The 27,839-nt window shown below is 40.8% G+C and overlaps 2 protein-coding genes across 4 annotated transcripts in view; both read right to left on the bottom strand.

Annotated features, from left to right (window-relative positions):
* The window catches only part of LOC138622685 (zinc finger protein 703-like), a 282,664-nt gene that overhangs the window by 98,133 nt on the left and 156,692 nt on the right, over positions 1-27,839 (bottom strand). The gene's annotated exons all lie outside the window — the stretch shown is intronic.
* On the bottom strand, positions 1,493-27,567 carry hk2 (hexokinase 2). Of its 3 annotated transcripts, none has more exons than XM_069701633.1 (18): positions 27,285-27,567; positions 25,482-25,644; positions 23,915-24,063; positions 23,072-23,191; positions 21,347-21,457; positions 20,625-20,724; positions 18,939-19,122; positions 15,315-15,476; positions 14,559-14,792; positions 12,274-12,578; positions 11,711-11,859; positions 11,434-11,553; positions 9,863-9,958; positions 8,330-8,429; positions 7,493-7,676; positions 5,027-5,182; positions 3,874-4,110; positions 1,493-3,060 (listed from the first exon to the last, which is right to left on the bottom strand). In XM_069701633.1, the coding sequence occupies exons 1-18, from the start codon at positions 27,345-27,347 to the stop codon at positions 2,916-2,918; spliced, it is 2,778 nt and encodes a 925-aa protein (XP_069557734.1). In that variant the 5' UTR covers positions 27,348-27,567; the 3' UTR covers positions 1,493-2,915. The 3 variants fall into 3 exon arrangements, with proteins under 3 accessions (XP_069557734.1, XP_069557736.1, XP_069557737.1); XM_069701635.1 differs by having other exon boundaries at positions 21,347-21,442; XM_069701636.1 differs by lacking the exon at positions 21,347-21,457.

The following is a 27,839-nucleotide window of genomic DNA, read 5'->3' as shown; positions in this document are numbered from 1 at the left end:
CTCCATTGTGAACGCCCATAACGAAGCCTCGAGTTCAAATATTGGCCGGCGCCAATTAGGCTTATTTACTGACGGGATTGTTTTAGGAGGAACCACCAGAAAACTAATAAGAAGGAGCGATTTAAGCAAGCAAAACCGAAATAAACTTCACTTTCAGTTTTTAAAATTAAAAAGTTGAAGTGGCGTATTTGGAGCCGTAGGCTTTTTGGAGCCGACCTCTGGTGGCACTCGGTGGTATTGCAGCTTTAGGCACTCGGGCCTAATTTTTCCAGACGTGGAAACTACTTCCACTTTTACATACAGTCTATGTTTGTGCGTGTTTTGGTTGCCTGCAGGAAAACAGTCCGTGCAGAGAGCAAAACATGTGGAACACATTGGCCAAAATGAATTCTCAGAACCCATCGGCTATCATCTGGTGACGATTTAGTTTTGTTGTAGTGGTTATAAACGATCAACTGAGCGTTTTTCTTTTTGCTGCCACCTTTCATTGAACCAGATGTAAGAATGTTGATTCATTTCTGCTTTTTACTACTGTATTTTATTTCCTACACTGCACTGTAACTTTTATCCTATTTTTTAGCTTGTTTAATGTTTTAATGACTGTTTTTAATGTTTCAATCAATGTTCTGAATTGTTTTTAAATCTCCTTTTCTTTTGCCTTATGTTTTGATGCTTTTAATGATTTTATGTGAAGGACTTTCAATTGCATTGTTGTTGAAATGTGCTATACAAATAAACTTGTCTTCCCTTTCCTTGCCTTGTTGACCGACTATTTGTGAAACAGTCTAGCCATAGACGTCATCTCAACTCCAGCTCTATTCTCCCGTCTCAAATTGAACGGCAAACAACAACCAGCACAGGGCACAAGATGACATCTCGTCTCACAAAGGTTTAAATCCCTGCCAGACATAATGCTGATGGATCCTACTTGAATCCACCCGCCCAACAGGGCTGTAACAAAAACATGTTTTTGACATTTCAGCCATGGTGGTTTGATTATTTTCCTCTGCAGGGAAGTAAATAAGGGTCCCTACACTCCTTCAGAATCTAATCTACCACCAAGTGGGTTAAAAAAATAAAAAAAAAAAAAAAAAGAGGAAAAAGGATAATGCTTTGGTTCAGACTCATGATGATACTTAAAAGTTTGAATTTACAAGTTCAGTGTGCTGCAGATCAGGCGTTTTGGCTCCATTCAATGTGCTGCTGATATTACAGCCTGTTGCTGAAACAGCTGACAGTAAACGAATCAATAGGCCTTTAACAGACACCGATATTGGACCTTTACGGTAGTTTAATGTGAGCTTTTTGATCTGATCTCGTTCTATAGCGAAGCCGCAGGCAACAGAATGGCAAAACAACGAAGTGGAACATGACAATAGCGGGAAAAGAAGAATAAATGGGAAAAATGTTCAAATATTGATTTCGATGGAATGTATTTTAGTGTCTGACTGAACACAAGAAAGAGTGACTTGCACTGAAACAGACCAATAGCAGGCCCATTTTATTGTGACAGCCTTTGTTTGATGGCAGCAATGCAGTAGGACAAACATTGATCAGACTTGGACAGAGCAGAAAGCTGTTATTCGCTGACTATCTAAATGAAAAAGTAAATCTTTTGTTGGCCGAAGAACTCCAAGGGAGAAAAATCAAAGCATAGCTTAAGCTTTAGTGTAGAGCTAATTAAATATAATGGTGCATTGCAGTCAGATACTTTGCCACTGGAAACAGGAATCCGATATCTATGATATCTGTTAACAGCTCCATAAACATTTGTTCCAGAAAGACAGACAGATGGTGCAACTTGTTAATGATGTTTTTAAACCAAACTTAATTTGCTAATAAAAAAGGAAATTTCATACTGAAGCTGCGAAGCTCTACAGACATTTCCAGATGACATAATGTTTTGATTTATTTTTTTATTCAGACAGCACATCATTCAAACACAGAAATATATTTGAAACTGGGGAAAAAATAAATAAAATAAAAAGTTCAATGAAAATATTCTACTTATTTCCACCTTTATTCGCTTAACATCCCAGCCTCAAATTCAACTAATCCTTTACTTTATTTTCTGACAATTGTGGTTCAAAGCCATTAAGGATCGCTTTGTTTTCTCATTGTTTAAATTCATTCAATATTTCATGAAAAATCTTGATACATTTTGCTTTTCATTGCATGAGAATAATAATTGTAGTTTTCATTAGACCTGCCGTTCGGTAGACGGTACAGGCACACTGATGGTGTTTTCAGAACCTGTGTACTACACACAACACTACATATATTGTACAAATAGGCTTTGGTTTGTTTACAGTCTTCTAGTTAGGAGTCCTTTCCTACAGTTAAGAGATCAAAGAAAAGTCTATTAAAATGAAAGTCCTTAGTTTGGTTATTTTGTCAAATTAATGTGAACCCATTACATTCACCCTGACAAATGGCATCTTATGTTGGTTGAATAAAAACAATTATGCAAAGTATTTTTTAAATGCAAAATAATGCAGATGTATTCGTTCTTTTTTTGTTTTACTTCGGGTATGCCTCCTGGTTTTGTTGCGTTTGCCTTTTGTTTTGAGGCACTTTGTGACATCTGATTTGAACAGTACTGCATAAATAAGTTTGAAAAGCATTAAAGGAAACCAGGAGTGTAAAATAATGAGCCTCGCTAGAGCTTGTAACAGTTACATTTCACAGAAGGTGCAACTCCTCTACCACACCAGCTAAACTGCCACGTCTGAACTGAATTTGCCACCCTTCACACTCAAATACAGTCAAATGGGTGTGTGAGAAAGTCATATTGAACAATTCAGTGCTGCAGAACTAAACTCAAATCAGGGTGTCTGTAACTATTCAAAGTGGTCCATTAGAGAAAGCCAGTCGTTGTGCCTGTGATTCTACCTCTCCACCACCTTCATTGGGATTCACTGCTGTCCTTCGCTCTTGATCCTACACGCCACGGCAGTGATCAGCGCTGCTCCCTTCCCACTTCCATCCTCCGACTTGTGGAAAGTCACTTGACACTGCGGTGCCAGATCCTGCAGCGTTTCTTGCACGATGCTGGAGAAACTTTAGGGAGAAAAAAAAAAAAAAAAAGGTTCAGTATTGAACAAAAGTTGCATGAAGATTTTTCTCCTCTGTTCCTGGTCGTTAATGTTTAGGTCATCTGTAGTTTATGTATGGATGAGTTTGACAGCAAGTGACTCCAAATTTCGGAAAACTTGAACAAACGTCGCTGCCGACTTGACTTTTCTGATGGTCCTGCAAGTGATCGATGACCCATTATGATCACCACCGGCCGTCACTGCCTTAGTCAAAGAAAACTTCAGGGTTCCCGCTCCAAGTCAAGTGTTAAACTCCCTGACTTTCACCGACTAAAAAGCTGAAATTACACGTCTGATAGTGAACAAAAAAAAAAACAGGCTGCCGCTGTGCTAAGCAGACCAAAAAAACAGCCACATTATTCAATTATTTAAAAAACATATTTAAATTAAATACGGGGTTTATGTGATTTGCAAATCATTGCATTCTTTTTTTCTTTTTTTTTTTGTATTTACATTTTTACATGGGCTCGTATTTTAATAAAACGGCAACAAAAATGTAAGCATGCAAACAAAATGAATAAATCCCCCGACTTTCCCCGTCTGGAAAAGAGTTTGTAAAATGACCTGACTTCGTGGGGGCAAAGGAAGACATTTCCCTCCGGGCGAGCACATTACACTTCAGCAAATCAATTACAAATTATTTTGGAGATATTAAAATCTCTGCATCTGTATACTGACAATCCAAGACTTCATTTAAATAATGCGGGTTTTTTTTTTTTTCTTTCTTTCTGATACTTAAAACTGAGAAAAAGAAACCGTGTTAAGAAGTGCTCCTTACTGAGGGTGGGTCTTGTAAAGGGTGCCGTCCACGCCCACGGTGACGGAGAGCTGATCCAGGCTGCGGTTCTGCCGTATCTTGTCGACCACGGCGGCCAAACCGGCGCCGCAGAGCTGAGCCGCGCGGCGGCCGACCACGCTGCACACCTCCTTCACCAGCACGCTGTCGTCACACGTGGAGGTGGTGAGACCCAGGTGCTGCAGAATCGAGCGGATCTGACGCATGGCAAGACGGTCGCTGCGGGATCAAAGAGAATTACACCCGTCACACGAGGGGTGTGCGTCGGTGTGTCGCTTTCAGCACATACGGCGTATATAATGGGACAAACATCTGCGCAGGTGAATGAGTGCATTTCTATTTAAAAGAGATGCCCACAACACGTCGCGGTTAGCTCTCCGAGGAGTTATCTCGACTGCCTGTTGCATATCACCAGCCCTGAAATCGTCTTGTCCTTTATGACGAACATGAGGCGATTTTCAAAATACAAAATCTAAAGATCAGGAAACTTTGAACGTGCCTCAGGTGTGATCAAAATCCACGGGCACGTCCAACCCCCCGGCCCGCTGGCTCCCCAAAGGGGCGCACGTGCGACGGCCCGCATTTCACTGCTTGCAGTTTTAATTTTTGCATGAATCGTTTTAAGTCTGAACTAAAGCAAACACAGGAGTTGGCTGCCAAGGACAAACCCTCTAGATAACTGCATAAAGACATCCATCCGGGGATAATTGCCAACTGTCCAAATCATCCGCATACAAGCGTGAATACATCTACGCCGCTTTGTCAAGATGTGCGAGGCGTACTTTCTGGAAAACTCAACAGCACCATTGTAAGGACGGTAACGTATCATTGCAGTTCAATGATCAGCTGGACAACAAAGACGAGGAGCTCCGTCGAACGAAGACACAAAGGACAAAGGGTTAGAGAGAAAGAAACTGAGACTATTATGTAGGAAGCCGTAAACAGTTGAAGTGGCTTTAGTGTCAATGCATGTGGCATCCTGAAATCATTTTTCCTCACCCTCTCTTCTCTCTCTGCTACTCAGTCCACATCCGTCGTGTGATAATAACGTGTCTGATTTTTATACGTTGCAGCCAGTGCCCTGTCTTGTGGTCGATGCTTTGTTAGACAGAGTCTCACAGTTTGTAATACTCACCTTTCGATCTGTGCGAGGAACTTGGTTGCAAAGATGCCCCTGGTGTTGAGTCGCTCAGACACGTTGTCTCTGAAGAGAAGGCCCTTAGAGGTGAAATCCATTAGCACATTCCTCACGATCTCTCCCAGGTACATGCCACTGATCATCTTCTCATACCTTCGAGAAAAGACTCACAAAATAAAAAACCTTTTCACGTACACATTGGGAAAACCCACAGTATTCATACTTTCACGCTATTAATCAAAGCTGTTTCCAAAAGCAACTAGCTTAGTAGTCAGATGAGCGGCCAAACGTCTCCAATAAACTAAAAGAAATCCAGTTGCCTTTGGATAAATGTTTGATTAACTGTGACCTGGGATGACGGAGAACCTTCACAGACGTATCACACTATTCCAGAACACATTTTACGCTCTGTGCTATTTGCAGAAAGTTGTCAAAAAGGTCATTGAAAGAAATCAGAGTAGTTCCAATGGAAACTCCGAGCGCCGCCTTTTTCCAGAGGGATTGATGTTATACATGACCAGAAGGTGTGACAGCAGCTGGAAGCAATTCTGCATGACTGTAGCAGATGTGGGTGGGATAAATGATCAAAAGCTACAATCCTGTCCGACGTTCTCAGCACCTCTGTGGCCTGATGTCATCTTATAAGTCCAGACTGGCTTCTTCCATGTGGGAGCCAATGTTCCCGGCTGGCCTGTATTTTTTCACACAGTGAATGTGTTTACATTTAGTTTCCTGGTGAATAGCACGACCACCCTCGAGGGCTGCTTGGTGCTATTTACCATCTCAAAAAGAAAAACAGCCACAAGCTAAACCAACAAAGTGAACCCTTCACAGTGGTGGTGAGGAACAGACTAAAAGGCAAAGTTTGGATGAACTGACTTGCCTAAAAAGAAAATGAAGTAGCCCGAGATGTCTCGGCCGTTGAATGTACCGAACATATAGTGAACTCAAAGAATTTAGACCAATTGACTTTTTGCAGATGGTGACTTTTTGTTGATTTAAATTTAAATGGGCTACAGTTGCCATTTTTACCCCTCAATCTACACTCAACAACCCATGCGTTGCAAATCTATTAAAAATCATGTCTCATTTACACAATAATTGTGATCCTTTTTTATTTTTTATTAATTTGTTAAAGCCTCTCTGCCAGCGTTGACTCTTCTTGGGTGCGTCTCTGCAGCACGAAGTCTGGTTTTTGGTTGGACCACTTAAGGACCGTCAGACGCATCCCCCAAGCCCCTCCAGCATCATCTTGGCTATTCTCCAATATATTAAAGTTCAAAAACTGAAATCTGACATTTACAAAAGTTTTTAGACTCTGTGCTGTGGCAATCCGACCTTGTAGTCCACCTGTGGCGAACTGAATCGACTGGATAGAAAAGGCTCAGACTTGTGCATATAAGGTCTGATGAAAAGGAAAAAAAAAAAAAAAAAAAGGGCTCTGAATCCTTCCAGCATCCACTTTAAAGATAAACTGAAGGATTTTAATTACAGCTGGAATAAAACTGTGCTGCACCTCGTCAGCGGTGATCCTCACCAAAGTGAAAGCATGATTAATCCATCCAAAAAAACCTGATTAGTGTTTGTACACACATGCCGCGTTGGATCTTCTACCATAAGCTCGTCCAATGACAATTGACACACAGAACAGAGAGGAAGACTTACACCTGAAAGGAAAAAAAAAAAGAACGTTTCCTCTGTCATTTGAAAATGAATCAAAGTTTCCTGAAACTTTGTATATAGGTGAGGAGAAAAAAGGTGTGCACGGCAGCAGAGCTAAATGTGGTAAAAGCAAGTATCATGAAACAAGTGGACAGGCTGTTGTGCTTTTGGTCCTTGCCCATCCATTCCCATTGTAAACTCACACTGTCCATATCTCCTTCTCTGGGCTCAAAAAAAGCATTTACTTCATTCTTTAAATAATATCTAATAAAATTCTAACTGGGTAATGACTTTTTTTTTTTTTAAATTGTAAACTGTTCCATCAAGGATCCACTATTATTTTTTAACACTTTCAAAAAAATAAAATCTACAAACTATAGCTCAACTTATTTTTCTAATGTGGCTGGCAGCCATGTTGACACACTCCATCTCATTCAATCAAAAGCTGTTGTGTTGTGAACAAGGAGCCAAATAATGAATGTGATTGGAGAGATCGATGGCACGTCTGAGCAAGAAAAATGTACTGCAACGTGGATAGTAAGATTAATACTTATCTGACGTTCATTCACTTCAGCTTGTCTGAGAGCCTCAGTCAATAAATATCAAGAAAGAACCATTTCAATCATCTTTTCAGTTCTTGATTTTCTATTTTTGGAAAATCTCGTGCTGGCAATTTACACATAATGGTGGTTGCTTTATCATTTACTAAATTCCTTATGTATTTTTGATGATGGACAGGCTTAAATTGTAGTTTTTTTTGCCGCTTGGTGTGGTACAATCAGATACACTGCCATCCATTACCTCTGTTTCCCTGGGGTGTTGGAGCATTCATCGACATCGCGATCGAACTGGGTGCAAAAGTCGTCAAGTTCCCCATTGTCACCAAATGCTCCCCACTCCACGTTGACACACATCAGACCTTCGTCACCCTCCACCAATTCGATGTTCTGCATTTCCTCCATGTAGCAGACATTGGTCCCAGTGCCTGAATTAAAAACAGAGGTATATATAAGTATCTAAAAAAAACATTATCCATTATAGGACAGTTTCATTAAAGTGAAAATAAAGAAATAACCCAACCAGTGTTCCCACTCTAAGTCAAATGTCAAATTCCCTAAATCGGACTAAAAAGCTGAAATTCCATGATCCATAATGAACAGACAAAAAGGCTGACTTTGTGCTGAGCAGACAAGAAACGGCATTTCTGTTAAAAACGGGCTGGCGCATGCCGACTCCGATTGCGCTGACATTGGAAGAAATTAAACACTGGTTGAAGAGGCAAAGAATGTATCTAACAATAACGGTAATTAGCTCGCAAACTAATAAACTACATTTTCAACTTCTGTCAGTGACCACTAATGCTGCCAAACATACACGTTAAAAATAACGAGCTAAGTAACGTCATAGCTACATAGATGGAAAATATAACATTTTGATAAATGGCAACTAAAATTTAAATATGCACAAAAATATTCTCTGCTATTCAATGACTTGGCGCTAAAAATGATCAAATTCCCTGACTTTCCCCGTCCGGAAAAGAGGCTTTAAAATTCCATGATATTCCCTGAAATTCCCTGAGCCGTGAGCACCCTGCCCAACGTTTTTCTGCAGCAAATAGATTTAAATGTGCAACCTTACCTACGATGAGTCCAACCTCACACTCGGGGTCCTCATAAGCACAAGTCATCATGGTTCCCACTGTGTCATTAACTACTGCCACAAAGTTCAAGTCAAATTCCTGAAAGCAGAGACAACAAATTCCTTTACAACCATCAAGTACAACTGACTCAAAAACATTTTTAAAACATTAAAGCACAATGATGTCTTTACAAACCAGTTAAAAAAAAAAAAAAACCTGCTTTACAGGGACATTTTTCTAACTATCTGCACTCACCACTCAGCTTTAAATCTGAAAGTCCAAACAAATAGCAGATTTGCAGTAGATATAGTAGATGTAGGTGATTTCAAATTAAATTATCTGTTAAGTGTATTATATCGCATTTCAATAAGTGGAGAACAGGACGTAACTGTAAATTAAAGTGGTTTTTTTTCCTCATTTAGGCTATTTTAGTTCTAGCTAATGTCCCAATTTTATTATTTTCCAAAGATTTTGACAAATATAAACATATATACTGTATATTTTCATGTATTTCTGCTCTTAAAACATCATTAATTAATTTGACTGATTCACAGTTTGGAATTTCTGGATTTGTGCTCACATTGTGTTTACTTACTATGAAAACTGTTTTCAAAAGTGCTGATAGTATTTCAGTTATTTTGTGTGAACATGTTCACACAGTGCTAAACTGTTTGGACAATTCCAGAGCGTTTGGTTGTACTTACTTTAGCTTAGTTTTGTAGCCTCTGTTCATTTTTAACATGCCTATGCCATCCTCAATCGGAGAAAACAACAACAACCTGAGTGTATTCCTTTCAGAACAATCTCTTGAGTTATGTGGGGTATCCAGTAGAGGCTGGTCATTCACTTTTTCTGGCAATTGTTAATCCTTTTACTCAAATGACTGTCTTATTAGTTAATTATCAAAAACCAGTTGAGGTTTTAATAATTAAACCCCAAGTGAGTGTTTCAACAAAATTTTCCATTTAATTCTTCATATATAGCACCAAATCACAACATAAGACATCTCAGGGCACTTTATATGGTAAGATCTTACAATATTATGAAGAGAAACCCACTATCTCAATATAGTTCCCACATGAGCAATGATGGTGCAAGCGTTATGCATCGGATAATATAAGGAATCGTTTAGTTTATACTTAGATGTAACTCTCAAGAGTGAAAGAATGAGGAAACAGTATTTCTCCATAAAAAAAAAAACAGATAAAAAACTAAATTTTGAGAAACATTAAATATAAATTATTTAAGGAAGCACTCAAGTCAATCTGACTACTTCAATTTACTTTCTACATCATGTGCAATCAAAAAAAACTGTTAGTTCTTATTCAGACAAAGATCAAAGACTGGATTAAGATTTATTGATGGTCTCAAAGCTCTTACATGCGACAAAGTGAATGCATGTCAGACACAAGAGAGGCCGTTTATAAGCCAATTTGTCCCTTTTCAATAAAAAACATTTTAACGGTCGACATTCGCAAGGGCACATTTGTCAAAAGACTCTCGGAGAACGTATACGAGATGTTTGTACTGACCTGTTTGCGGCGGACAGACTCTTTAAGTAACGCAACAACATCTTGCCCCTCACAGCCGCTGGCTTTGAAACCCTTGGTCCACTTCAGAAGAATGCCCTGAACAAATGACAAGCAATGATTTATGAGTGTGATTCTGTTCCGTGTGCAAAGAATAACTGAAGAGAACTAAATACTAAAGCGATGTGAAGTTAAAGTGCACGTCTACCCTGATTCACTGCAGCAACACAGAGACATCATGAGTATTTTTTTTTTCACATCTAGAGTGACTAACACTTCCTGAGGATTTCACGTATGAAAGAACATGAATTGGTTTATCAATGAATAGGAAAGAAATATGCTCCTTATAGCTCCAGACCTGAGAACCATTAACTTTTCTACTTCAGTATCATGAGATGACAGACATGTGTGTTCTTTCAATAAATAATCAACAAATAATCAATTTGGTTTGACAAATGTTTCATATAATGGGCCGTTGCTTAGTTTTGCGCCACGTTGTCAAGCTGGAAAAAAAACGGCTACTTCCACAATCACACACATAATCTACCAAAATGCATTTCAGTATGAACCACTGTTTTTGAATGACGCCTTCTTTTAGACACCAGGAAAGGCGGAAGTTCAAATTCATTGAGCGGCACTTCTTACTGTCGGGATTGAACGAGTTCATCAAACAATGCCGTCCCCAGGGATTCAAATATGGCTATTTACTCATGACATCACCTTTGCCCAACCCGGCTCATCATGTTGCGCAAGACATAAGGTATCGTGTGCACGTGTTTTAGTAGCCCAAGATGGCCAAAGTCAGCAGCTTTGACAAAGCGGCAGTATTTTTGACGCCTTACACCCCTCTCCATAGTTCACCCATTATTCCACCTGCTAGAAACATTTGCATTTCAAGCTGACAAGTCACTGTGAAAACTCGGCATGCAAGACTGAGCTTGGATGTGTCCTTTGCTGCAACATAAAACGGACCACAGTACAGGCTGGTTACTCTGCTTATTATACTAATGCGCTTTTGTATTTGGTAGAATGAACATAAAAGTCACACAAATACGCAGACACACTAATATGCCAATTATAGTCCAACAAAGATCATTTTCCTTCGTGGCCATATGGTCACCCTGGAAACAGTGGAATCAGTCCCTATGGTTGTCATGTGTCTCAGAGGAGAAAAAAAAAAAAAGTGTTCATACATTTGGTTTGAAGACAATAATGTGTTTAAAGAATGATAATAAGAAAAAAATATCATATGCATTCAGGCAAATTTTGCCACAATAAACCTGAACACTCACGACATTCAAGGCCCAAAGATACAGACAAAATAAGTTTCCACTTTTATAAACTCATGCTGATGAAACGACATGCGATTATTCGCTATAATTAAAAGGCAGATCATGATTAAGTTTGTGAAAATCCAAAACAGTGGAGAGGAAATGAATGCAGGTGTTGCCACATTGAAAACAAACATCTGTCAGTCAGACCTACAGTTCATGAAAATGAAACAAAAAAAACCTAGTTAGATTCAATGCGCTAATATGTTACCTTGTCTTATGAATACTGAATGGAAACATTACCTGATCCAGTCTGCTTTGATGACAGGGGAAGGAGAATGTAAATCCCAGAGGTAGGGACGCTCCTTGCATGCCCATGAACTCCAGGAAGTCTGCTATGCAGTACACAATATGGCTGAACAGCTGCGACAAGGAACAATGGTTCTCATCAGTTTAAAAAAAACAAAAAACAAACAAAACAAACAAAAAAATAACTATTTTTAATCACAACGTTCTTGCGATCGTTCATGAAGAAATACATGATGATACTGAAGGACTTCAACCCCGAGCGATGCGTTACCTCGTCCCCTGTGCCTTGCATGGTCTCCTGGGGGATACTGTAGATCTTGTTGTGCATGACCACATTTGGTTTCTTTCCACTATGCACGCGCACCAGCAGCACCCGAAAGCTGGAGCCCCCGAGGTCCAGAGCCAAGAAGTCGCCATGCTCTGAGGAGGGAAACAAAAGAGAAACAAGAAACCTGAACACATTCATAATAATAGATTTTATTTGCATTGCACTTTTCTAAACTTCAGTTACAAAGTGCTTCCCATAAAATAAGCCATTAAAACAAAACCACAAGTGGATTCTAACAAGTATTAACAACACAATGATCGTATAAAACAAAAGTAAAAGCAAATTAAAACAGGGTATAAAAGAAATAAGAATTGATCATTAAAATCAACTCAAATCAGCGAACGCTCGGCTATAAAAGTATGTTTTAAGAAGAGACTTAAAACATGACACTGACTCTGCAGACCTTATTTCCTCAGGCAGCTAATGAAGACAATAAAAGAAAAGAGAGGCCTTAATAAGAAGTTAGGAGTGGGGTGGGGGTTGGGGATTTGCATATTTAAAGCTACCTGTTCCGTCGGGAGTGGATCTGACATAGGTGGGAAGCATCTTGACGCTCGCCTGCTCGTGGGTTTGCTTCGACAGGCCTCGCACCATCTCTCGACTCATCCGCTGCTTCACCTCCAGCAGCTGTTCGCGGCTCAAGCGCAAGGTGTCGAGGATGCGCTGGCGCTCGGCGTGTTGGGCTGCGAGACGGTAGGCGACTGCCGTTACCATGGCTGCGCCTTTGCCGCTGCCGACCTGCGACTCCAGGAAACGCACGTCGCAGTCCGGAACGAGACGCCGGACCATTTTGTGTAGCCTCCTCGAGAACCTGGAGGGGAGGAGGCACGGTTTGGTAAAGCCGTGTTGCTTCATGTAGAGGACTTTAAGAGATCAATATAGCAAATTCCACCGATGTAAAAACAAAAATTGGGAAAGGGACTCAAACATTTGGACAAAACACCGGGAATTACAATGGAGAAGATTTGGCTATAAGAATCTTAGAAGATGTTTTAATCACATCAGCTCGGACGTCGCACCATTCGGGCTCTTCCAGCTGCTGGAGGAATTGTGGTTCCCATGAAACCAACAATTAGCATTTGTCCAAAAGTAGATATTTTTTGGTGTAATATTTATACAGAATTTGTGATTATATTTGGGTCAAAAGTTACTTCGACGTTCCTTTCAGAAATGTTAAAACGAAAGCATTTATTTGATGTACTCAGTGTTGCTGTGAGAACTATCGTTAAAATCAAATGGCTTAAGCCGGACACTCCGTCTGTAGACCACTGGTATGATATTATTAATGACATTTTTGGAATGGAAAGAATCACTTTCTCCCCAAAAACAAAATCATGAGAATGTGGGAGAAGTGGAAAGTACATATTTTCCCAAAACGCCCTTCTGTTCTTTAAAAAAAAAATGTATACATCAATATTGGTGTATATGTATGTATACGGATACAAATCCGAACAAATTGGAACGTGGTAGTTGTTTTTTTTAGGAAGAAAATATAAATAAATAAAATAAAAAAAATTATAAAAATAATATATAATATTAAAGAGGGCCGAAAGAGGAGAAACTGTGCAAACTATGTGGGAAGAAAGGCACTCTGGCCCATATCTTGGCTAATTGCCACACTACCCTCACCCAGGGGAGGACCTGCAGATATGGCAATCATCATTTGGCACTGGAGGAGGTGAGCCGCAAACCCCACGGGTCACAAATATCATCTTTACAAGTCGCCTCGGTGGAGGAAGGATGTTTGCTATGAAAAACCGGAGCAAACATCCTTCAGAAGGCACGCGGGTGAGAGATGAGGTCAGACCTGGCAAGAAAAGATGCAGTAACCCTCTGTAGTCCAAACAGCCTTGAGGCCAGACGTCGTCATCTGGTCAGAGCAGGCGAACAAGGTCATCCTCGTGAAGAAACCCAAGGAACCACAGCCGACCCACCAACTATAGCCGATACGGCTCAAAACAACCAGTGATGCTTCGGGCCGAAGTCACTCAAAAGAGTGTCAAAATGAACTAATCTTTGGACTTTTTGTAGCACAAATATATCAGCTGTGTCCATGAGAATCTCTCCTGTGTCACACTGTTGAGAGTAAATCTGTAAACAAGTATATAAAACTGAAACAATGTGGGTTGTTCATCGTCTGAAAAACTTTAAAGAGTTCTTTGTCTGGTCGCACTTTTTATATTTTGTGACAGGACACAAATAATATTAGAAATATTGGATACGTTTTTGTTATTGTTGTTGGATATTCCTTTTCACAGTTACAGTAAGTAAAAGGTAAACAGACCAGCAAGAAAACATGCTTCAGTCAGTGGGTAATGAAGCCGACAATAATTTCAACTATGCACCTCCTACGGATGGGCTTTTGTTATTCTGTTTATTTTTCCAACTCTTAATCAAAGTGTAATTCTCTTCCTTACGCTGTGTAAACACTTTTCAGCTCTTTGTAGTCTATAAACCGTTTTCCAGACTTACTTCTAATCTTGTACGATGGCTGAAAGAATGACCTTGGCGGAGATTGCGCATTCTCCCTATTTCATATGCAGTAAGACAGAATGATTCGTGAAGATGGGACTCTATTTCTGTGTACACATGCCTGGGGTTCTACACCACCACTAAAATAATTAATATCAACAGATCAAGGGTGTGTGTGTGTGTGTGTGTGTGTGTGTGTGTGTGTGTGTGTGTGTGTGTGTGTGTGTGTGTGTGTGTGTGTGTGTGTGTGTGTGTGTTTGTGTGTGTTTGTGGGAACCACCAAGACATACAGTACGTGGTGGTCCAGCAGACGACTTACTCTGAATGGTTCTTGTAAACGGAGCCGTCCACTCCAATCGTGGTGCGTAACTTCTCGGCCGCTTTGTTGTCCCGGATCTGTCGCAGCAGGGCCCCCAGAGTGGCGGCACACAGGTGGGCGGCCCGCGTCGAGACTATCTGACACACTCGCTGAGTAGCAATGCAGTCCTCAACCGACGGGTCCAGACCCAGGCCGCGGAGCACCTTCTCGGCACTCGCTTGACCTTCCTCGTCTCTGCGGGGGGGGGGGATGGGGGTAGGGGGGGTACACAGAAAACAAAATCGCAATCATTTTGACTTGTTGGTGTTTACCCTGAACAGGTTATCTAGTAAACAAAATGGCATCAGGAACACAGTATTTGCTGAATTAAAACCTCTGTGAATACTCTAAGAGTGTGCTAAGGTTAGAATGGTTCAACCCAACTTGGCAACGCAAATGTTTGGTTGTCTTTAATGTCACATACCAAAGGTTAGTAATGGCCCCGCACTTAAATAAGGCAGATTAAGCCAAATATTAAAATCAGATCGCTTGTATGTCTGTTTTTAGTGCGTGATGGACTTTGTAATGAACCATACGCTGCACTTAAAGTTTCTTCGCATATAGAAAGAAGTGCTAAAGTCTCTTTGACCGTCTCGATTGCGGTTTGTCAGTGATTATACCATCTAGACTTGACAACGCCTACTGATACCGTCTCACCGGGCATCTCATTATTCCAGGTCAAATTTATCCCGGCGGACTTGAGGACCTTTCACTAACTTGTCAGTGTCGATGGTGTAGACGTAGGCAGTTTTAAAGCATCCAGTGGTGAGGAGCTGCAACGTGATCTTGCCCTGGAACAGCAGCCGCTCTCTGGCCATCTTCACCAAGCTGAGACGCACCAGCTCCCCCATGTACATCCCGCTGATCATCTTCTCAAACCTGCACGCCGCCATGCAGAGAAGAGGGACAAGATGACGCCATATTTACAACAACAACAAAAAAAAAGTAAATGAGCTCAGTGTGTTAAGACAAAACTTTTACAAACACCTGCAGGGATTAGTGTAAATCAACACATGCAACTGATGCTCAACATCTGACAACTCTGGAAGTCTCAGCAGGCACACTTCATGATACAGAAACTTCCAAGTAGGCCGGTTCACCCCCCAGGAAGACACCAACATTTAAAAATGCACGAAAGTTGGGTACAAAAACAGTGACTGTGCGCTTTTCTTCACACATCATCTATCAAAACTCGCGTGATATTTAAAACTGCTGTTAGTGGACAAATACAGGCACATCTTTGCTAAGAATCCCCATCGCATGCTTGGTGGTCAGATATTTCATCTTGGCAGGAAAAGCACTCAAACAAACATGAATCAATGCCTTTCAGCTTGTTTTGTTTTTTCTAATGTAATGAACACGTGACTGATCTTCAATTTCTTGCCTGTAATAAGCAGATTTTAGGATGCTTTACATCTAAAAAAAAGGTACTTTTTTTTTTCCCCCAGTAAGTGGTGATCTAGAATGAGTTTGCATACAGTTTGGGTCAACATTACTGGTACTGCTGAATTTCAAGTGTATAATTAAGATTATTTTCAGAAATATAAGATAATGAAGTTTTGTATAACCACAATATAACTTTTTTTTTTTTTTTTTTATTTTAAAGGTTACTGAAAAAATTATAAGCACAATTAATTAAAGTGAATTAAATTAAAATGTTTGGTTGCAACAATAACAGGGTCTTAACTTTAATTGTCTATATTAACTCTAATGCCTGCATTTTTTTTTTTATCTCAGCAAGAAAACATTCTTGCAATTGTTGATTTTTTTGGTTTTTTGCTTCGTGACTGACTCACCCATTTTCACTCAGACATGAGAGTCGGTCCTCCTCACACTAGCGAATGTCAATCTAAAGTGCTTCACATTTCAAATCCGTTTCATTATTCTACAATTGGATTTTATAAAAAGCCAGAAATTACTTTGGCAGTCTCCTTTATAGTTTAACTTTTTTCATTTGGAGTTTGTGTCAGATCATTATTGTCTCATGAGAATTTTTGTTTTTGTCCTGTTTTGTTTTTTTGCAGCATAAAAATAACATTTTTGCAGCATAAAAATAACATCACATCAACAAGTACTCTTATTCCATCTGGCCTCAACGACTACCGACCGGTTGTGATCTCATGTGATGAAGGTGCTGGAGAGGCTGGTCTTGGCACACCTCAGGCCGCTGGTGAAATCTTCTCTGGACCCTCTGCAATTTGCGTCCCAGCCTCACGTGGGAGTGGACGATGCCATCATCTACCTGCTGCAACGAGCTCAGTCTCACCTGGATGGAACCGGTGACTCTGTGAGAATCACTTTCTTTGATGTCTCCAGTGCATTCAACACCATTCAACTACTGCTACTGAGTGAGAAGCTGCGGGTGGTGGGGGTGGACGCGTCCACCGTCTCCTGGATCACTGACTGCCTTCGGGCAGTGTGCTGTCTGATACGGTGGTCAGTGGTACTGGAGCTCCACAGGGGACTGTTCTGTCTCCCTTCCTGTTCACCTTATACACAACTGACTTCCAGTACAACTCAGAGTCCTGCCATCTGCAGAAGTTCTCTGATGACTCTGCAGCGGTAGGATGTATAAGGGATGGACGGGAGGACGAGTACAGGGCAGTAGTGGAGGACTTTGTGGAGTGGGCGGGAAGAAATCACCTGCTCCTGAATGTGGCCAAGACCAGAGAGATGGTATGGTGGTCGACTTCAGGAGGAAGACGACGGCTCCACAACCGCTGAGAGTTCTGGGAGAGGAGGTGGACATGGTTGAGGAGTACAAGTACCTGGTGTGTCCATCGACAACAGACTGAACTGGAAGACCAACATCAACGCTGTCTACAAGAAGGGGATGAGTCGACTCTTTTTCTTGAGGAAACTTCGATCCTTCAATGTGTGCAGCAAGATGTTGGAGATGTTCTACCAGTCTGTTGTGGCAAGTGCATTGTACTTCGCTGGGGTCTGCTGGGGGAGCAGCATTGGAGCCGGAGACACCAACAGACTTAACAAACTGGTTAAGAAGGCCGGCTCCATCATCGGCTACAAACTGGACAGCCTGGAAAAGGTGGTGGAGAGGAGGACGCTGAACAAACTATTATCCGTATTGGATAATCCTGACCACCCTCTCCACCACCTGCTGCAGGGACAGCGGAGCACTTTCTCCAAAAGACTCCTTCAACTCCGCTGTCACAAGGACAGATACAGGAGATCATTCCTGCCAACCGCAATAAGACTGTGCAATAACTCACCTCTGGCAAAATCCATCACACAACAATCACACTGTTGTCTGTGTTCTTGGTTGTTTGTATATAATATATATAGATATATACTGTACTGTATATACTGTGCATTTTATATTTTAACTGCTATTTTATTGCTTTCTATTATTCTATTATTATCTATTGCTTCCTGTATGCTGCTGTAGCGAAAAAACTTCCCGTCGGGATTAATAAAGTAACTACCTACCTAACTTATTCATAGCTTTGAAAAATCCTCCTGCAAAATTCCCAATAAAGGAGGAATTAAATTAATACAGCATACGTCTGTGCATGCCAACACACGTGAACACCGAAAGACAAAAACTGCATGTGGGTGAGATGGAAAAAAAAATTTACAGCTCATCAAAAACACTAGAAAACAGAAATGAACAGGGAGAAGAACTAAACTGGCAAAACTCAGGAGGAAACTTTGCTTAGTTCCTCTTTAGTCTCCAAAATACAAATATTCACATAACACGCCTGATTTTCTGGTGAACAATACAATAATCCATGTCTGCACGCCAGATTCGATACAAAGACTGTCTCCTCTACACAATAATTCATATTATCAGGAAGACTGACACACTTTTGGTGTTGAAACATATGATGTAGCCAAGTGTATGCTAAGACAGGGAGTAAGAGAGTCACCTAAAACCAGTCGAAAATCAGCACCGTCAGTGTTGCGAGCGATGAGCGGATGTCTGCAATATGTTCTGTGGAGTTGTTGAAAGTGTAAACACAAGATAACGCTAATGCCAAAGGCAGGAGGAGAGACAGGCACCGAACACACGGGCCAGCTCTTAAATCCTGGAAGGCCTAAAAGAAGAGCGTCAGCCGACGACCCTCCCACGTCGGCCAATTTACAAAGAAAATGACGTAGCGGAAATATACATCACACTGAATGAATCGGCGGCAGCAGCGAATTGAAACAGACGCGGGTCAGTCAACAGGAAGCGTTCCACTATAACAGAACGCGTTATGGTACCGATATGAGAAATGGAAATAAGACTAACCTCTAATTGAAGCCTGCCTGCAGTTAAGTTCAGGGATGCAACCGCTGAGGAATGTTTAATGCAAGTCACATAAGCGCAAAAACACTCACAGCTGCTTCCCAGGGTTCAGCGAGCCGGCGTCGATTTCCCGGTCGATGTCAGTGCGCACGTCCTCCAGAGTGCCGTCGTCTCCGAAGGCGCCCCACTCCGTATTAACACACATCCGCCCCTCGTCGCCGTCCAGCAGCTCCAGGTTCCTCATATGTTCCATGTAGCAGGCGTTGGTTCCCGTTCCTTGAGGGGAGGAATTTTTTTACCACCACGATCGCTTCGCATGCAAATGTGTTTATGTTTGAATCCACGACTGCAGTCGAGGCCGCATGACCGCCCCCCTCCCTGGCACTTTTCGACCCGTAGTGTAACTAGATGGTATTTGAGGCACCTGTCGCCTCACAGCGGGGAGCTTCTGGGTTCGATCAATGTGATAACGCGTTGCCAATAGAATTTCTAGAATTTTGTGACCCTGTTCAGGATAAAGCGGGTATAGATGATGGATGATGAGACCTAATATGACCAGATGTGTACATTTTGATCCATTATTAAAGATATTTAGCCGTCTCGGGTGGCAGAAATGTACACATCTGCCCCAATTACAAAGTACAGCTACGCCAGCACTTTATACTTTGGCAATCTAACTCAAAAGGTCTGACAAGAGTTGTTGTTTTTTTTTTTATCAAGTTTTTCTCTTCAAGCACTGTTGGAGCATTGTGGTTTCTGCTAAGATGAAACCTTTTCTGACAGATTACAAACACATTTTTAAAACCCTGTGTGGCACCTTAATGTTGTGTGATGAAACAAATGCAACTGCTAATTAACTAACATTTTGTTTGCGCCATCAAACATAACTGTCATTGCTAATCAGTGGGATGCGGCTGCGTCACGTGCCTGTAGTTGCACACGGCAAAGGAGAAATTCTATTACTAACACGTTATTACATTGTCACGGTGGAACAAACAGATTTATTTTAAAATATACTCAATTAGCCTTAGCGCTAATTTACACCAATTAACCCATAATGACAAAGTGAAAATATATCTTTTGATTATTTTTCTTGTATTCGAAAATTGGAAACTGAAATGTGTCAGACACATTTCAAGGACAATTAAAGCAAACAGGATAAATCTGACTATGATTTTTAGTGCAACTACAAAGGGTCTGCATACTGTAACTGAGAGTTTGAATGCCACTTTTATCTATTTGAAATGCAAAGTTTTCAAAAAGTGAAAGGATATGAATACTTTCTAAAAAATAACTCATTCCATCCTTCTCCAGGTCATTTCTATCTGCATATTATGCTTCACATTAGGGTTACAGAGACCAACAAAAATCCTTCTGCAGCACATACTGGATATGGAGAGGTGATAAATTGTGTAAGCTGTGTGGAGAAACACAGGAGATGCAAATAATCCTACACATGTCCGTGGGCTCACCGAGTTCTCATGCACTATGACCTTCACAGTTTGGAAAACTCAACACAACTGAACACTTCAAATGACATTTCTATTCTGCTTTTTCATCTTCCTCCAACAACACTACGCAATGGGCAGTGATATGCTGGGAAAATGTTGGGCAGACGCCAAGGTCAAAGCATTTCTTTTGCTGAAATGTTGTTCACTCTGTATTGCTTGGCATGATTCCAGTATCGGTATCTCTGCAAACTGGCATGTCATCAATTGACTACTGACCCTAACAATCTTTTTTTATTTGATTTATATTCACAATTACATTGGACTTACCCACAATGAGGCCAATTTCACAATAATGATCATCATAGCCACAGGTCATCATGGTCCCCACCGTGTCATTGATCACTGCCATAATGTCAACGTCAAAGTCCTGCAATGAGATTGCATTGAAATGCATACATTAAAGGGGAAATCTGTAAAATATTTAGTTTAAAACTTTCAAAAATGAACTAAAATAAAAATTATACACAATTATGGATAATTTACCAGATATGGTCTAGATAAGGTCTAAATTAGGTCCGGATAAGGTCTAAATACATTTAACTCTTAAATTTTTTTTAAACAAGCACAGCCTTTTTTTAATCCACTATTATTTGAATTAATGCAGGTAAAACAAAAAAAAATGGCGTAGATTTGGACCACATAATGTAATGAAAAGTCAGGCCTTGCTTTTAAAGTAACCGTTTAATTTAAGAAGAAACCACGATACCTAAAAAGAAAGTTACTTTTGAATCATACTATTAAATTGTTCTTAACCGAAGTGAACGATTTTTATAAGGACTTGCTTAATTAACTCCAGATTGAGTTGGTGCTTTGTACCCGAGACCATCTCTTATTTCTATAAATACAACTATAACATAATTAGTGTCTTTGTTTGTGTTTGCAATTACAAAAGATTTGTCGGTCTTTATAAATTTCGACATGTATAATTACGTCTGGATATGCATGGAAATGTGCAAAGTATTCCATAGAACTATTATTTGCATATTTACCCCTCGTTTTTTGATGGATTTCCTCAGAAGGCTGACCACGTCCTTTCCTTCAACTCCACTTGACTTAAAGCCTTTCGTCCAAGACGTCAAAAAACTCTGCAAAATAAGAAACTAAAGATAAGATAGAGGCCAGATTAAACACCCGTCTAGCGATGTTTACAAATGTGATCTCGATGCGCTGAAGTGTAGCAGGGCTCCACAATAACATCAACCATTTATTACGATTTATCGATTAATGTAGGCCATTTCTCTTTGTTGAAAACTCCCTGAGTTTGGCCTTTGCTGACAGGAGCGCTGCTGCAACGTGATTTACGCTGAAATCACAGGTGATTTCTGATGATGCCGAGACCTTATGGTGTGAAGTTCAGCGAGAGTCACAAACTACAAAACGGTGACTCGTTCTTTTCATGTTGCAACACCTACGTTCGGTGACCATCGCAGCATGACCTGCAAAACCATGAAATCATGAAAGCTGCTCAGTCTACACTCGTAGTTGTACTTGAGAAGGAAGAGTGAAAGTCCCGTCCTGGAGACAGCAGCTCCAGACACGTCGGATGTTGAAGAACCGTGTAAAGTTCAGACTGCGAGTATTTTGACAGTTAAGAAATCTTTGTTTTCAGACTGATGGACTACATTAAAGTGCCAAATCTCAGCTTTAATATGTGCAGTTTTACATGCATATACGAGGTACTGTGTTTGAGATGCAGCCCTTTTAACACGCAGAGCTCAAGTTGCAAGAGTTTAAAAGTAACTGGATATTGGGGTTACTTTCTTGTTCTTTGAGAGTTGCCATTTAGACCGAGGTAAAGTTGGCCGTGAGGTAAAAAGGGGGTGCAGACAATAATGATGAGGCTCAAAAATAAAAGTAGCAAAAATCTAATGGGAGGAATGTCAAAGGTCGGGTAGCTGGTTTGCCAAAATCCAGAGTTCTGTTTGTTCCAAGAAATCCGGTGAGTACAAGGAAACTAAAACGGCAAACCACCTGGTAGGCTACGTTTTGTGGATGAGCTGAAAGTGAAAAAAAAAAATCCCATTTAATGCACAGAGATAATGCTCTCCAGGACCAGGCAGGTCATAAAAACATCCAAAAAGAAACAGGCAGAATTATAGAGCAACGTTCTATGAACTGATAAAATAAAAACTATCCTCTATCAAGATGATGGAAAAAAAAGAAAAGAAAGGAACAGGTCTTACACTGATAATTTCAGCTCTGACAGAAGCAACAGGACGAACGTACATTACTTCTGATTCAGACAGATGCATCAAAACTCAATGGACCACATGCAACACAACAATGATCCTGAACATAAGTCCAGAGCAATCAAAGGGCTTTTCATGGTGAATAGGAGGAAAATCCTCAAACTGATCGAGCTGCCCAGGACGAGACGAAAGACGGACACAACAAGCAAGACGCAAAGCCTCTGCTGATGTCGGCGGGATTTAAGGCTGTCGCTGACTAAAACGAGTTTTTCAAAAAATATTAAATATGATTTTAACTTCATATGAATCACACTAGTTACTTTTTGGACCTGGAAGTATTGGGAACTACGGATTAAAAGGGGTTTTATCTCACGCAGTTCTTTTCTGTATTAATGTCAACCTACTCATCTTCAAGCAGAGATTTGTCACTTTGATGTAGAATCCATTTTTAATTAACAAGTTCACAAGTCTCACACAGGTAGAGTTATATACGGTTTAAATAGAAGAAATTCTCTATTCACTCACCTCATCCAACCTGGTCTGCTGGCAGGGAAAAGAGAAAGTGAAGCCCAGAGGAAGCTTTTTATCCTTTATGCCCATCTTCTCCAGAAAATTGGCCAGACAGTCAGCTATGTGGTCAAATAGCTACAGGAGAGAACAGGTCAACTTTATTAATAAGCAAGAATTATTTCAGGTTTAATTTAGAGTTTTGTGTGTGTGTGTGTGTGTGTGTGTGTGTGTGTGTGTGTGTGTGTGTGTGTGTGTGTGTGTGTGTGTGTGTGTGTGTGTGTGTGTGTGTGTGTGTGTGTGTGTGGTACTGCAGTAGCCTTCTTATCATCCATTTCCAGCTGTGAGGCTGTTTATTTCTCAACCTCACAAATGTCAACCATTTAAATAGGCTGTCTGCTATTGATGCCGCGGAGGTATACTCTGCATGCACAGTAATAACGCGGCGTTACACAACGTCCACATTTTCTTCTCATTAAATCTGCGTGAATAACGATCAAAACCGGAGGCAACAGTTTGACTCATTTTAGTTCATCATATGAACATTTCTTCTTCAAAGCTTTACGTTCCACTGGCAGTCTGTGGGGAACAGATGATAAACGGTCTTTTACCTTCTCAAATCGCTTCGGACTGACATCCAATTTGCTCACCAGTAACTTGGGGTTCAGCATATGGACGGAAGGAGCCGAAGATTAAACCACTAACCTTTCGATTAGTGATATATGATTTAGTATAAACAACATAATGCAGATTTGAGAGGTAGTCTCCATCGCTTTTGTGAATCTTGTCCGAGGCGATAGCGTGCTGCGTTTTGTTGTGTACTGAACATATTAGCCGTGCGTAAAGTGGAAAGCCTCTTACCTCAGACCCGCTGCCTCTCATGAGCTGTTCGGGAATGGCATAAATCTGATTCTCCATCTCCACTTTTTGCTTGCCGTCCGCCATGACTTTCACCAGGAGCACTCGGAAGTTGGATCCGCCGAGATCGAGGGCCAGGAATTCACCTTGTTCTTTGAACGAAAATATAAGTGCATGCAACATTAAACACACACACACACTCCCAAACACACAGGAAATCAAACTGAGTTCTCCACATAAAAAATGTGCTGTTTCTTAATACTCTTCTCTTTCTATTTTTGCCACCTCCGTCTGATAATTACTAGCTTACGCTGTCATGAACTGGACTGAGTCATCATTAATTCTAACTGGGCTGCTCACAACTGTGAAAGGTTAAAATGTCTGCGGTGAAAAGGTCTACTTCATCAGAGGCATAGCTGCTTCAAAAGATTTTGTTATACTGGCCACAGGTCTAAAACCTGAGCAAATTAAGATGTAAAACAAAATGAGGCAAAATAATTCAAGCAAATATCACTATTTTTTTGCATAGGGAACAATTAGTTAATAGATATATTAATCAATTTACCGTTCCAGCTCTCATCAATAACATGATCGTACAATGTAAATGCTTGTGCATGCGAGTGTAAGATTAAAAAAGGCGAAACTAGTGAATAAAAACTTAAGATCATATAACAGTGTCAGAATGAGACACCCCGCCCTCCCTAAAACAACCAAAATATATTTAATTTACGTGATTCACCTCATTTATGTGGAAGGGCCTGAAGCTACGATACCACCAGGTGCCACTATAAGCTGGCTTCAAAAAGACTCCGGCTCCATAGACTCCCATTCAATTAGTCTCATAAAATGTTAGTTTAGTTTTGGTTATTTTGGTTTCGCTCGATAAAGTCACTCCTTCTCATTAGTTTTCTGGCCATCCATCTGAAAACAATCCCAAAAGAAGAGCAGTTTTTGAGGGCGTGTCTGTTTGATTGACAGGCCTCTGGTGCAGCTGGGTTACAGCTACCGGTGGGCGGGACGTAGTATCGTCTGGTTTCCAATCGGATCGAGTCAGATCCGCCGCTCGCTCTTCCCCAGCTTCCACATAGTCTTGTCACGGTCACAACAGAAAAACATTAGTACGGTGGAAAACCGAGATGTCATTGTTGGGAAGAATTGAAAGACCAACAAAAATGAACCGAGTAGGTAATTTCAGGTTATTTTCCAGCCGTTACCTGTACTTGCCTTGAAAGAAAATTCGCAGTAATTGAAAATTTCAGTGCTCTCTATAAAAGCTCTCAGCTATATTTGTGTCCGTGTCCTCACCATGAATCACAGTGTTTTACGAAACGTAATGACAGCCAGAGAGGGAGAAGAACTACGAAAAATGTATCATCGGAAAGATTCATTATTTTCCAGCTGCTTATTGCTCTGCGTGGCATTTCAACTTTCACGCACCTGCAGCATCACCTCAATTGACCTTTATTCACAGACTAACAACAGTCGGACCTGATTAAGCCTAGCGAGGGCTGACGTTGTGCTGAAAGGCCCCATTTTTACATACAGATAGACGATATGAACGGGTCATTACCTGTTCCATCAGGCGTGGAGCGCACAAATGTGGGCAGCATCTTGACGGCAGCTGTGGGGTTGGTGTCTCTGCAGAGCCCTTTGTCCATCTCTCGACGAAATCTCATCGACAGATCCATAATGATCTCATCTGACAGCTGGAAATGCTGCAGGTATTTGTCCACCTAAGCAAACGAAACGGCAACCGTTATCGTCATTGAAATCAACTCCTTGTTTACATAAAAATGAGACGGCTCTGATTGGCAAAGTACGACCTGCGTGACAGCTCTACGTGGAAGGGTTCCTAATGTTGGCTTGGTGTATGTGGTGCTGTGTACGCTCCGTGAAGAAGGGCGAGTCCGTATCAAGCTTTTCATAAAGACGCGAGTTCAAATACGGTGTTCAAACAACAGCAGAACATTCGAGGGATGGTGCCTGTTGTATTTTCTCAAGCAGCAGCTCTTCCATAGCCGGCTGACACAGGGAACACTTTTGATTAAAACTTGCGGCAGCTGTTTTTATTGTTGTTTTTGTTGTTGTTCTGTAGCTTGTACTTTTACTTCGGTAGGATGTTTTACTTGTAACGACTTTGTACTTTTCACATTTCTGTGTTGGTATCTTCACTTAATTAAAGGATCTAAATGCATCCTCCACTATTGTGCACTAAATGAAAAGCCATTTTTCGTGTTCCTTACTTCACCTCGGCTTTTTCTTTTGTGACGAGCCAAAATGTCTGCTGTAATGACACATTACAAATTTTGTATACCTTTATTATATTTCAAAAAAATGCCATGAAGGCTCATTTCACTGCTTCAAAGCATTATAATATTCTGAAACTACTATACTCAGACAAGTTAAACTTGGACTACATTATTATGGAGAGGCTAAAGATTCTTTACAACAGTTTCTAATTTGTGAAAACTGTGTTTTTATTTATAAAAAATGGGGGGGGAAATGACATTTCACTACTCTGTCCCACATTTAGACCACATTAGACCTAATCCAGAGCTAAAACTACTCTACTTAAAACGGGTCAAACCCAGACTACACTATTATAAAGAGGATAAAGGTTCTTCATGATACAGTTTCTGATTTATGAAACTTATTCTACTTGTAAAAATACGAGAAAAAAGGTACAAATTTGTGAAAACTGTGTTTTTATTTATAAAAATGGGGGGGGGGATGACATTTCACTACTCTGTCCCACATTTAGACCACATTAGACCTAATCCAGAGCTAAAACTACTCTACTTAAAACGGGTCAAACCCAGACTACACTATTATAAAGAGGATAAAGGTTCTTCATGATACAGTTTCTGATTTATGAAACTTATTCTACTTGTAGAAATACGAGAAAAAAGGTACATTTCCCTACTTGTCACACTTGGATCTAGATCTTGACACCACCACCACACTCAAACCTGGATTAAATCATCCCAGAGGAAAAGAAAAACAGAGAATGAATCGCTCAGAGCTGGAAATCAGGTTTCCCTCAACTTTCCCTTTAAGTGCCGAATCGGAAACCGTCCTCGGTGACGTAGGACCTCTTGGCCACTATATCGAAAGTACATAGTTTGTGTGAGTGACCCTCACCTCGTCCCACAACAACCTCGCTGCGCCACCTCTTGATTTCAGCTCGCAAAAGTGGTGTAAATAAAAGGCTGCAGGAGGAAGCGGTGCTTTCGACATTGCTTAGCAGGTTTTGACCCCCACCCACCACCACCACCACCCTCGGTTTTTCACGTCCTCAGGAGGGCGACACGTTCAAATGTCACGTCGTGACACACCAGATGTTCCTCTGACAAAACCCCAGTTTGGTACTCACTTTGTTTGCTTGGTCATTACGGAGCTCGGTGCAGCAGTTAGCCGGCAGACTTGAGGCTAACATCGTCAGTCAGTCTCTCCTTTGTCCGTCCGCCTGCTTCACTGACTGCCGGAAGTTATCTACAAACAATTTCTAAAATGATTTAAAAAACAAAACAACAACAACAACACACAAAACGATGTTATTTTCAACGGCCGCTCGGTAGCTGGTCAAATTTTGTGACTTAAAAGAAGCGGCGCTAAACACGGAGTCGTCGTCAAGTGTCAGAAACTTCTGACTTCCTGGACTTGGTCGTTCGTTGACGTCATCCGGAACTGACGGCGCTGATTGGCTGCAGTGAAGACGCGGCGTTCTCTCCCTAAACACGATCATGAGTGTGGACAGAATAATAGGAACAGGTTATAACAGCCCTGCATGCAGCCAATTTACATTCAATTTGTGGTTGTTTTTTCTTCTGAACTACATTTATTTGGAAGCTGTTTCTATTTACTTTGAAGATTTTTATTGTTCACATAAAGTACAGTGTGAAAGTTAGTTCAGGCCCTTTGATTTTTA

The sequence above is a fragment of the Brachyistius frenatus genome, unplaced genomic scaffold (assembly GCF_029030835.1).
Source record: "Brachyistius frenatus isolate BFR_SWC_R1_liver_20210118 unplaced genomic scaffold, ASM2903083v1 Contig_37, whole genome shotgun sequence".
Classification (NCBI taxonomy): Eukaryota; Metazoa; Chordata; class Actinopteri; family Embiotocidae; genus Brachyistius; species Brachyistius frenatus.
Note: the sequence above shows the minus strand (reverse complement) of the source record. Positions and strands in the feature narration are given on the sequence as shown.

Excerpts from the sequence above, each read along its gene's own strand:
- hk2 (XM_069701633.1), bottom strand. The coding sequence starts at position 27,347 with ATGTTAGCCTCAAGTCTGCCGGCTAACTGCTGCACCGAGCTCCGTAAT. Across the intron at positions 20,725-21,346 it reads AATCCATCAAAAAACGAGGG|GACTTTGACGTTGACATTAT; the intron begins GTAAATATGCAA and ends ATCTCATTGCAG. Across the intron at positions 11,860-12,273 it reads ATCCACTCCCGACGGAACAG|AGCATGGCGACTTCTTGGCT; the intron begins GTAGCTTTAAAT and ends TTCCCTCCTCAG.